Here is a 12602-nt window from a genome sequence, read left to right on the forward strand (position 1 = left end):
TGATCTGATCTAATTTTTAATCTTCCACCAAGTTTTAACTTTCACTCATCATATTTACAATTCTAGACATTTCATTTGATTTTTCCCGAAATCTGTCTGCCCTTTTTTTTACAGCATTCTATTCTTTCATTTATGCTTATATTCCTTTTAAAAATGCAGTTTGTCTTTTTATTTTTATTTATTTTATAGTCTCATTCAGATTGCTCTATGAGTCTATGTTATGAGAGTGCTAACTCACCTATTACTATGTTGCTGACTCTCCCTTACTGCAGACTGTGCTCCCTTGGGTGATAGGAAACTTTGTATTAGAAGTTCATTTTCAGGAGTAGGCTATTTTTATCATAGACCAATACACTTGGGTTGTGGAAAGAACTCTAGAGAATGGCTTGCTGTTTGCTTCTGGTGGTACCCCAGAGGGTTTACCAATTATGTAAATTACACGTTCTTTTATTTTCTTTTTGTTCTCTGTACTGTATCTTAGACTCCATACCAGAGCTGGGTTTAGGATTGTGGTTTTATTATAGGTTTTATTTAAGTGAAGACTTCATTTTTCTTTCCTCTACCATGAATTTTCCTGTGGCTTCCCTAGCTTGGTTAGTAAAATTTTTCTAGTTATTTTTCATGGTGGGGCAGCCATTTATGAGACCCAGCTTTACTCAGGGTTCTTGCTTTCAACTCTCAGCCTCAGGCTATTGCAAATCCAGGGCTTCTGCCTCTGTGCCAAAACCGAAACTCTTAACTCCCAACCCTAAATCCATGTCCAGTGAGAATATATCTTATATCTTACATCCTACAGCCATGTCCAATGCCCTTCTTGGTTATTCTGGTGTCCACTCAGACAGTTATTGCTCTAGCTTTTAGTTCCTACCTCATTTCTGGTATTTGAGGATTGCCCTCTTTCTCTTGAACTTGATCCTTTTGATTCATTTTCTCTCTCTCTCTCTCTCTCTCTCTCTCTCTCTCTCTCTCTCTCTCTCTCTCTCTCTCTCACACACACACACACACACATACACACACACACTCTACATGTGTGTCTGTTTTTTATGTTTAAATATTTTATTCAATATTTCTGCATATCTTGAGTCAAATGTGTTTGTTATTTTGTAATGAGGATGGTGATTAAGGTAGAAATGTGTCTGAATATGATTGTCTTGAACAAGTTAATGAATAAGCATTGATAGTAATATTTTCTATATATTTCACATTGTATTGCTTTTAAGTACCAATTTGGCTTTTAAAATATACTACACTACATTACCAGGTAACTGAATTCTACTGACATAATTATGAATTCTGAATTTCTCCTACCTAGCAGCATATCTATATTTATATCAGAATCATTTGTAGATAATTTCAAGTGGATGCCAAGGTTGTGTTGCATACCTGTAATGTAAGCATATGTAGGCTAGCTTTATTTTGAGATAATATTGACGAAGAACTATTTATTAATGCATTGAAGACACAACTCTCCTAAAGTAAATGCATATTAAATGATAATTCTTAACCATCAATTGCAACTTTCTGGCTGTCGTTTTCTACTCGAATTCTTTTTCTGAAAACAGACTTGTTCCTCTTGCAAGCTTGGTAATTTCACTATTAGAAAGTCTTTTGTTTTCCAAAATAAAGGTCAAGAACAATATTATTTCTTTGCAAAACTTTGGCAACAATGGTACGCCAGAAACACCCAGTTTACTGGGAAACGGTAACTATGGCTTTCACTATAAAATACTACAGTTACACAGTGCAGCAATGTCTCTGTGGTTTTTTATCATCCAGGAAATCAATAGTAGTACAGACTACAATTCTCTGTTGCACTAGAGTAGATTTAGGAGGGCAAATGAAAGAGTTTATTGACATAGTAGGGGCTGTTACTATAGCAAATCAGAATTGTAAAAGAGAATAGCTTTTTAACTGACTGATTTTAATCCAAACACCCAAATGTTTCAGCCTAACAAGAGACTTAATAAAAAATAAACAAATAAAAACAAACAACAAAAAAACCCTCTTGTCATTCCCTTTCTTTATGTGCACACACACTTCATGCTATTATTACTGGTAAATATGCAACCATAAGAAAGAATTCTATTAATGCTGTAAGAAATAAGCTAGATGCTAAGGGAATGCTGTCATGAAAGTCTTACCTTGAGTATTTTATATTTGTATTTGATAAATGTCATAATTTAGAATGTGTCATTTGTGTAACTAATAAAAGGCCCAGTGTTCCATCTTGCAGCATTGTGTTCTTTGTTAAATAGGTTACTTTGGGAATTTTTAAATATGCACAATAGAAGCAGTAAGCACTAAATCACCCAAAGTTGAAATATAACACTGAGAGAGGGAGAGGGAGGCCAGAAGGGAATGAGAGAGTTAGGACTGGGGGGGGAAGGGGGAGGTGGAAGAGAGGAACTTCAAATATTGCTACTTTTAGATCACATGAATCAATTTGTCAAACACTAAAGGAAGAGTACTAAATTATAAAAATGTTAAAAGAATAACTTGCATGTGGTATGTTTTTATTTTAATCCGTACTCAAACTCACGCCTAAAGGAACAAACCCTGTATCTCTGTATCAATGGTTAGTAAAACGGCTGTATTCTTTTCATTCTTGCACTTAAGGTACAAACTTAGGGAGATGCACAGTAGCAGTCCCAAAATCCTAACCAGAAGCTGTGCTTTTTACACTCAGCAGCAGCCCATTCTCAAGAATGCATCCTACCAGGAATAGAAAAACAAAAGGCCTATGGCATTTTTTATTCTGTGTCAGCAACATAATTACTTATTTGTATTTTAAGTAAGGTTTGTCTTTAAAGGTCCTTGTGTATATAAACTCTGGAACAGAATTTCATAAATATGGTGAAAATAAAATATTTTACTGTTAAATGCTTCTACACAAATACATTTGGTTGCTTGTATTCCACAAACAATTTGTAATGTATTATAAGAAATGTCAACATTTGGCTGACATTAGGTACGATCCAAAGACAGGACATTGTTTGATCCATTCATTGGTGTAGGTGTGATTTCAGAAAAATTCTTAGGACCTTAATTCATGGTCATGAAAGAGATGGTAGATTTTGTACATTTAAGGCAGGGGTGTCCAAACTGTGGCCCGCGGGCCAACTGCAGCCCACAATCCATTTTTAATTGGCCCACAGCAAATTCCAAAAATATATTTAGTTTACTTAAATAAACCAGGTGAGGCAATACGTACTTCACCTCGAGTTAGTTGCCCGCTGTTTGTGTATTTTACCGCATATGGCCCTTGGTGAAAACAGTTGGAAAAAGTTTGGACACCCCTGATCTAAGGGTTCTTCAATAAAGGGGTAAGAGTTCACAGTATGAAAATCAAACAGCCATCTCATTAAGAAAACCTAAGGAACAAAGCCATGAAAAATAGGGACTATTTAGCTGAAAGCACCTATTATATTGCTGAGCCAATCTTGTACACCCATTTTTAAAATTTATGTTTTATTAACATTATTTCCTTTAAACAAACATTATGATTTCTAACAAATCCCAGCATTTTCAAGGAGTTGTGAAGACAATTCCACTAAACACTTGTAAATTGGTAAATCTACCTGCAGAAATGTTTCCTGTCCTTATATATATTATATACCTTATGGATAGTTTGGTAATGGCCGTGAATTAGGAACAAATAGCTTACGTTTTGGAAGTCATGTGACCCTTTGAAAAGTTTAGGGCTCCCTTTTGTGCACTCTAATAAAACTGAGTAGTGGTTCCTTGTCCTGGAAAGGATGACAGCCCCTCTATGCAAATGACTAAATCATTCTTTGCTCTTAGGAAAGCAATATTGTGCATATTATTTGTTAACTGGACACAGTTATTATTCCTTCTGGTTTCTGAAAGTTTACCATTTTCAATTTTGGGAGAGAGCTAAGATATTGGTATAGTACTACATTTTTGTTGTTGTCAAATAATTTTTAATTTCTAGTATATTCTTCAAAGAAATCTAACTGGTAAAAATCTCAGACTTCCCCAGTGTCTGCCGTTCGCTCAAATACACTTACTCTGCATGCAAAGCCCATCAGTACAGTTCTTGGATTGCAAGACGAGACCATCGCAGTCCTTGCCTCCATTCTTAGGGGCTGGCGCCGTGCACTCCCTCCTGCGCCAGTGTGTGCACTCTGTCCCACAAGTAGACCACTTGCTCCAGGAGGTCCACCTGCCATCCACTGCCATAGAGAAAAACTCAGCATCAGGTCAAAGGGAGGAGGAGTTGATTGAGGGCAGAGCTCATGTATAAAAACAAAACAAACAAACAAACAAAAACTGAAGTCAATGCCCCACTAAGGAGTACATTCATTTCAACCACTGGAAGTAGTGTGCTCTGCATACATCCGCTAGTTTCCATGAACTCTCCACACGAACGGTGTGACTCCTTCCTCACAGACAAAGCAAGGGAAGCTTAATGGGACAGAAACCAAAGTTGTCACTAGGAGCTACGTAAAAATAAATCATGGTGCTGCCTTTTTCATTAAATAGGAAATTTCTGGATTTTGTGTTGAAAATTGGGGGATTCTTTTTAGACCTAAGATTTCTTCATGTCATACGGGCAGTGCAAGTAAACCTATGTGGAGATAAGGACAAGAGGTTGGTAGAAGGGGAAGAAATCTACATTATCTATCTATCTATCTATCTATCTATCTATCTATCTATCTATCTATCTATCATCGATCTGTCATCTGTCTGTGATCTATATACTCTTTTGATTTGATTTTTCATCCAGGCTAGTTGATTCTGCTGAGATTTTCTTCAGTGACTTCTTGAAAAAATAATATTATTTTCCATTTATTATTTGATGATTCCACTCCATTATTTTATGATGTACACATTTTTGTTTTTATTTTAAAAATACACTGAGTCACATTCCAAATATTTTGCTGTGATTCAGTCACTTAGAGTTGACTCACTTCTTCCTAATTTTGGTGGCTGGTTTATCAGTAATTTCAATGATAATGAGCTGAGATATGTCTATTTAAAAACAAACAAACAAACAAACAAAAAAACCCCACCATGACTTCAATCCTAATTTGAAAAGAAATATATAGTAAATTTCACTAAGGTCATATTTTCAAATGCAGTCTTTAAAGATTCTTACATTAATAGGATAAAAATATTGATCAGAGTTTTAAAAATTTTCCCTGAAATACATAAATAATTATGATTAAATAGAATTAAATGTAAAACAATGTTAAAGATCATTTATTGAATATCTAATATACATTACATAGCATCTTATAACGGCATATTGATAGAAATTATATCAATTTTAATACTCTACTATATGATTTCATATTCAAATTATTGTATAAATATAGTATGCTTACTATGTATCAAGACATAAATATGCACACGTGAAAAAAATGATGACTGCATTAATATTTCAATCATACAGAGCTGGCTGTGTAAGCAGCTCCTAACTATCTGGGGAAAATGCATTTGCATTGACCCAGACCATCCCAAAGTACACACACACACACACACACACACACACACACACACACACTTCCATTTTAATTCAGAATGCTAAGTGAATTTTTTATTGTGGAAATCAACATCTACATAGGAGAGTACTTAGCTCTCTACATAGGAGAGTACAAGATAAAATAATGAAATTCTAAGCCTAGCCAAGTGTCAAAATTTGTTCCATAAATAAAAGTTCTCAAAGGGTTCAATGTGGGATACTGTTTTGATATTTGGAAATCAACATAGGCATAAATAATATAGATTATGTTTTTCTCTTCGGTTCATTTCTTCAATCCATCTCTAAGAAAGGTTCTATTAAAGTATAAACCAGACAAACATTAGGCAAAATAAAGGGAGTAAGAAGACTATTAATCTTAATAATGAAATTGACAATATAATAACTACCTTTATGGAATGCACTAAATATATGGATTATTTCCAAATAATTTTAGATGAACTTTTCAATTTATTGTGTAATTAGGTATTTTGGTGAGTTTTGGTTTTGATTTGGTCCGATATTATATAACTTCAAATAATACCTGGTGATAACATGAAAAAACACAGAAAGATGCTCAGAGGCAGAGGACTACAATCTTGGCATAGATACCACTGCAAATAACTCACAAAATAGGTGACCAACATGAACCAGGTAATAAAGAACTGACTGCATTGTATTTTCAAAATCTAGTAGCTCATGTGTCACAAAGCTTAGACTTCCTTTTAACTGATTCCAAATGTTTTATTTGCCCTTGCCCAGAAACTGACACCAAATATCAAATATTTCAGTCTAAAACATTTTTAAATTTCAGTTCCAATGAATTTCTATGGCTTTCTGAAGATCAAGGGTTGTTATTCCTAAAATGTGTGGCTTTCAATTCTGTTCAAATCCCTTGAGTTATAGAGACTGCAACCTTGGCTCCTGCAATTTTATTTGGTAATAGAGAGGGATTGTGTTTATAAGTGTTTAATGTCTTGTTTTATACTATTTTGCATGTTTAGGTAATAAAGGTAAGTACTCTTTTGGCAGAAAATACTTCACTTCTAAGCAATATAAGCATTGATTGATATGATGGAGTTAAATAATGTTTATCACACATTGAGGTCAAGAATAAGGCTTTGTGTATAGCCCTTAAAACTTATTTCTAGAATGGTAGGAGACATTTGGAATGAAAACACTGGTTTATTTACCTGGGCATAATGTGGTACAGGCTATTTTCTGCACGCTCTGCCCTTCACAGAAGGCACCACCATTAAGTGGCGCTGGGTTGGTACAGGTCCTCGTGCGTTTCTGATACCCTCGTCCACAGCGGCTATTACACACAGACCACTCTGTCCAGGTGGACCAGCCACCATTTACTGGAAGGAGGTAAATAATAAAATGTAGATTAAACATATGTGCATGCACACAAAGACACACAAACCACATAAATGAAAAGTTATCTCCCAAATGACCATAAAACATCTAAAACTTCAAAGCCATGAGAGATATTGCACAGCATTTCATTCAAAGTTTTGTTGTGGAAATGAAGAATCTAAGGGTAGAGATAAATAAAATTAATTACCAATATTTACTCACCGACTCAGAAAAGTAAATAGGACTGTGTTCTCTTTCTTTTATTTTTTACATACATCCCCTTACCTAATCAAGCTCCAAAAATTACTTTTGACAGCTTATCTCAAATTAAAATGTTTACATCCTTATGTCAAGGCAGTAAGTGGATCAGAAACATGGGAACTGAATAAAATCATTTAGCCTTTTCTCAACAGATGATTGATTATTTTTCCTTAGCATATGTAAACTTTACAACCTTTCAAGGATTTTTAGCCAGTTTTATTAACTAACCATTGAAACTTGTTAAGAAATAAAGTGTTACATTGCTAGATTTTAAACAATTGAATAGCTATTTGATTGAATTGGCGATTAGTTGATGTAATTGAAATGGACACCTATTTTATGTATAAAGGCTAATTATGGTATTTGATGGAGATGTTAGTATAGGTGAGATTATAAAACCTACACTGTAACACTCTGTTCATTATTTACCTCTGGAAGTCTCACTCTAGAAAATATTCTTATATATTTTAGTACTTCAATAATGTGAGTCTATAAAATTATTGTAATTAAGCAATTTCTAACAAAAATTATTTGCTGATAGTTAAGATATGACAAAACTAATATATGCATATGCCTCCTGGTAGTAAAAAAGAGTATTAGCCATTTGAGAAACATAAACATTATATGTGCACATAAAATGCCCAACATCTCCTTTTCTAGAAACCTACATAATAGGGAATAATCATGAATGTGTCGTGTACACAGACTCAGACAAGTGTACTTTTCACAGCAGGGTTATTCTTTTATGTAAAGATAAATAATCGAAAACAACTGCAATGTTCAACAATAGGAAAACAGTAAACCACATATATTCATGTGATTTACTCCTAGGCAGCCATTAAAAATGATGCTGTAGAAGTGTATTTAATAATAGATGAATATGTCAATATTATGTTTTAAATAACGCTTATATTTATATCTCATGTTTTAAAGTCCTACTGATGTGTAGAAAATATCAGTAGTATATTTTTAAAGCTATTTCCGGAATTTCTTGTCATTTCAAAATGACAAGATTATAGGTATTTTCTTCTTTAACCATTTCTATGCTTCCCAAATTTTCTGTAATGGATACATATTTGCAATCTAAAAACAGCACTAATTAAAATAAAATGAATATATACAACTGACTCGAAACTGAAATACTGGTTAGATGCATATGTTTTCCTGTGGACTTCTGGTGAACCCAACCTGTGAGCCTTGGACAACTTATTTTCTGAGGCTGTGAAAAGCACACGGAGATGGTTGATAGGTAGAGTCTCAGTTAATGTTCCAAAAAGCAACTTAACCTGCTCCACCTGACAAAACTTCAAATGTTGTCAGTATAAATTGCTTATTCGCATACTGGCAAGATGATATTTGCGGTTATCGTACACATGTATTCTTTGCTAGGATTTTAATGAGAAATGAATAATCATAAACTTTTAGAGAAAATAAAAGTCTTTGAAGATCCTAGGCCTAGTCCCTCACTTTATGAAGAAGGTGACAAGGGCTCAAAGCATCCTGGCTAAGAGACCAACTGAAGGCCAGTTAGTGGTAGAACTAGTTCTAGAACACAAGACTCCTGACCGCTAGCTAGTCTGATGCTATTTTCTGAACTCAAAATGCTTATTACTTATATTTGAGTCTTCCTGAAGACAATGTGTGGTTTGTAATTATTGATTACTTGTGACTATTGATTGTAATTATTGGGTATGGAAAATGCGGTCTACCTAGGAAAAGAGATTTGCATGTGTATTAAACATCTATATAACACCTCTATACAGAGCCTGCCTTCATTAATTATTTATAATTGGTATGTGCTGTCATGTGCCTCATTCCTCTTTTGCATTTTCAATGCTGTTAACTCATTCAGTTTAGAAAAAGACAAAAAGTAGGAAATACATCATTGTGACTAAAGAAATGCAATTTCTTATAATTCAACATAGCCATTATCTTGACTAGGAAATTAAACCTTAGAGTATTCAGAGGATTAAAAGAAAATACTTTGCATCTCTGTGATGAAAATGACGGTTTTAAAGCATCACTATATTCGGCCTTTGGGGCATCAGAATCGTTTCTATTCTCTTAACTCCTTACCACATGAGAATACATCTATCCTTATGGTACTATCTGCTCTAAGTAAGTACCAGGAGACAGATTCTTGATAGTGACTATCACTCTGTCACTCATCCAGACACTAAGGCCCCTAGAGTTTATTTAACACTGAAGCAGCCATGAAAATCTTCTTTGCATTCTAAATAATAGTCATATAATTCAGGAGGTGGCATAACCTCAAAATCTTTCCCAATGTTGTTCAGTTTCCTCAGAGACAATAACTCATCAAGAATATGAAAACTTACTATGTGTCCAAACTGTGAGAAATATGTGAATATACAGAATTGTCATTTAGTCCATAAAGGCACTTAAAGATTAGCTGGGGCGCTGGAACTACTCATGGAATGACTAGAAAACCACTGAGTTCTAAACCATACAGGGAGATAAAGCATCATACACCACAGCAAAATTGGATAGGAAATTGTTTACTACTTTTGGAGAAATGATAGGCTTAGAGATGAGACCGGTTAGAAAGGGCCAGAGAGTGGGAGGGAAGGTTCCTGAAGTCATGATATTGAACCTTGTCACATGGTAGGATTAGGGCCTCTTGGCAATGGCCGTGCTTGTCTTCACACAGAATGCCCCTAATGGAGTGTGTAAAGAAAGTTCTAGGAAGTGGAAGTTGCTCTGAGGTGTTTGGGGAACATGTCAGCTCCAGTTTGCCTGATGTTTTGCAGCCATTGGACTGAGCCAAGAACCACAGAAGCAGCAGCAGACTGCTCTAAGCAGCTACATCTCTGACCTCACTCTAGATCTCAGTGGTCCAGGGTATGGAGAGGGGACAACTTAGGGAAGCAGGAATATCTACTGGCACTTTCTTTCACTTTCCTACAAACTGATTGACAAAGGACTAGGCATTTCCAAATCTAGTCTTTCTATGAGTATCAGAGAAGCAGTTAAACTTCTCACTGTCCACGTGAGAAGCTGGAAGAGGGCAGCAATGGCGATTGAAAATGGGCCTCTTGTTTGATATTTTAAATTAAAATGGGAAACTACAGTTTGACATAAACTAGAGTGCGAACCCAACAGCTCACTCACCATAGACGATGACAGTTGCCGTAGTGCTTTTCCTCTTGGCAACAATGTTTTTGGCGACACAAGTATAGTTTGCCGTGTCTGAGAGGCGGGCTTGCTTGATGATGAGGTTGTGATCAATAGTAATATAAAAGTTCCGATCTTCGACGGGATCAATTATGTCTTCATTTTTCAACCATTCCACCTACAGATGCACAAGAGAAATAGTTAATTCCCAAATATGGATCCCTTGATGGCTGCCAGTCTAATGTGGGTTTTGCAATATGTAGCATATTGCTCCGTGCTATGAACTTCTGCAAACTGGGAGGAAGTAACTTTCTGAGGTCATGTGAGGGATCGCTCACCTGCCAAACATGCTGATTCTGTGTGTACTGTGCTATTCTCAAATGCCACGGAACCCACTGGGAAATACAGTGTTCAAATTGTTTCCACTTTGCCCTGCAGGCAGGAAGAGAGAACTGGCACTGCCAAGTTCAGAACCCAATCAAAAATAATAGGCTACGCATTTCAAACTGAACTCGAACCTTCTGCTATTTGATTTGTTGACTCTTGGCAACTTACCTGCTGCTTTTCAGTAAAGACTATAAGAACAATTTAAAAGCTCAAAAGGCATCTTACATATCATGTAGCTCTAATAAAACAACATTTGGATGATGTATGTGTAGCTTTGCTGGAACATTTGGATTAAATTTCCCTGAAAAATGCACTTACTTTTAAATGTAGTAAACACATATTTGGAGATGCATCTAAGCCAAAATACTTGGGGGCCAGGGGAAAGATTTTCTACCAACTCTCAATATAATCCAAATAGCATATAAATCATACTCAAATCTCTCCTTTTGTCTATAAGTAGTATCAAATCTTTGGCTCATGGTTTGCTTCTGGGGAACGTGACCTCAGACATGACTGTCCAAAACTATTAAACTACATTTTTTCTATGTAAATAATATCAATTTAGCAATAGCAACATTCCTACAGAATGAAAGGAAGCAAAATATATTTGTATAAACTGCCCTTAGGAAGGATAAAATATTTCTCGTCCTGTGTCTCTTTCTTTTTCCTGTGCACAGGTTTTTCCACAAAGCAAAACGATATTGATATTTACCACACTTAAAGTTTCCTTTTACGTTAGTGTGGATGTGGATACACGTAACCTTTAGTGGTAGGGAGTCAATAGTGTTGCCATTTTCAAAATCTTAAGGAACTTCTCTGGCACCACAAGAAGTCTGGAAGTTAATCTCTAAATCTGTCAGTGGGCTTGACATTGCACAGCTCTCAATTAAATCTAATGCAGGGACTCTACAACAGTGCTCCTCTAATCCATAGAAGAGAGGCCACCATTTATAGAGAAAAACAGAAACAAACAACAATCCTGAAATAAATGTATGAGGAAGTAGATAAGAGCAACTATTTGGAATTATGTACGTTTTGAAATAGATAACCATTCTTGGTATTTACACTAATGGAACTGAGAAAGAGAATAGAATCCATCTAAAACAGTGGAACTTTAAAGCACACATGTTGTTTTCAAATACAGACAGCACATTCAGTCAGGGCCATGCTTGGATATATTTAATCAGATATTCATACTCACTCGACCTGGATTTTCTCAAAATATGGCCCTATGTGTATGGTAATGTGATCCTGCTAGAACTGCAAGGGGTAAGGTAGAAAAATTCATACTGTCAGAAATCTACTTGACAGTAATTGAAAGCTGACATTAATATTTGTTGAATCTTGTGAGGGATGTAAATGTCTACCATGTTGCCCGAAAATAAAACCTAGCTGGACAATCAGCTCTAATACATCTTTTGGAGAAAAATTAATATAAGACCCGGTATTATATTATATTATATTACATTATATTATAAAGACCCGGTCTTATATTATAATGAAATAAGATCGGGTCTTATATTAATTTTGGTCCAAAAGACGCATTAGAGCTGATTGTCTGGCTAGGTCTTATTTTCAGGGAAACATGGTAACTATTATGTTACTTTGTACACCTGAAACTAATAAAAAGAAATGGAAAAACAAAACCTATGAAAGAACAAATTAATAAAACATGAATTAATGAAACACATTAAAAATGTGTATGTACACACACACACACACACACACACACACATATAATCTAATCTTTCTAGGTTATCTATACTATTCTAAAGAAAGCTTTCCACTTAAAGAAGTCACTGTTGGGTTCCACTGAGCTGGTCTTGGATATCTTCCACTTGTGCACGTGTGTGTGTGTGTGTGTGTGTGTGTGTGCATGCGCTCTGTGTGCTTTTCTTTCAAGGACCCATACTGCTACTCTTTTTTGAAGGACAGCACTTAGGCTCCAGGACTCTTCCTGGAAGTGCAGCAGTTCACA

The 12602-nt window shown here is 35.4% G+C and overlaps 1 protein-coding gene across 2 annotated transcripts in view; it reads right to left on the minus strand.

Moving 5' to 3' along the window:
* Window positions 1-12602, minus strand: part of UNC5C (unc-5 netrin receptor C) — a 370467-nt gene that overhangs the window by 62002 nt on the left and 295863 nt on the right. For both annotated transcript variants that reach the window (XM_019741125.3, XM_019741124.3), the window contains exons 5-7: window positions 10235-10415; window positions 6676-6843; window positions 4029-4193 (exon numbers count right to left, since the gene is read on the minus strand). In XM_019741125.3, the coding sequence (XP_019596684.1) occupies window positions 4029-4193; window positions 6676-6843; window positions 10235-10415 (514 nt within the window). The remainder of the gene's footprint in view (window positions 1-4028; window positions 4194-6675; window positions 6844-10234; window positions 10416-12602) is intronic.

This window comes from Rhinolophus sinicus, chromosome 1 (genome assembly GCF_057876585.1).
Source record: "Rhinolophus sinicus isolate RSI-liver-muscle chromosome 1, RSI-T2T, whole genome shotgun sequence".
Classification (NCBI taxonomy): domain Eukaryota; kingdom Metazoa; phylum Chordata; class Mammalia; order Chiroptera; family Rhinolophidae; genus Rhinolophus; species Rhinolophus sinicus.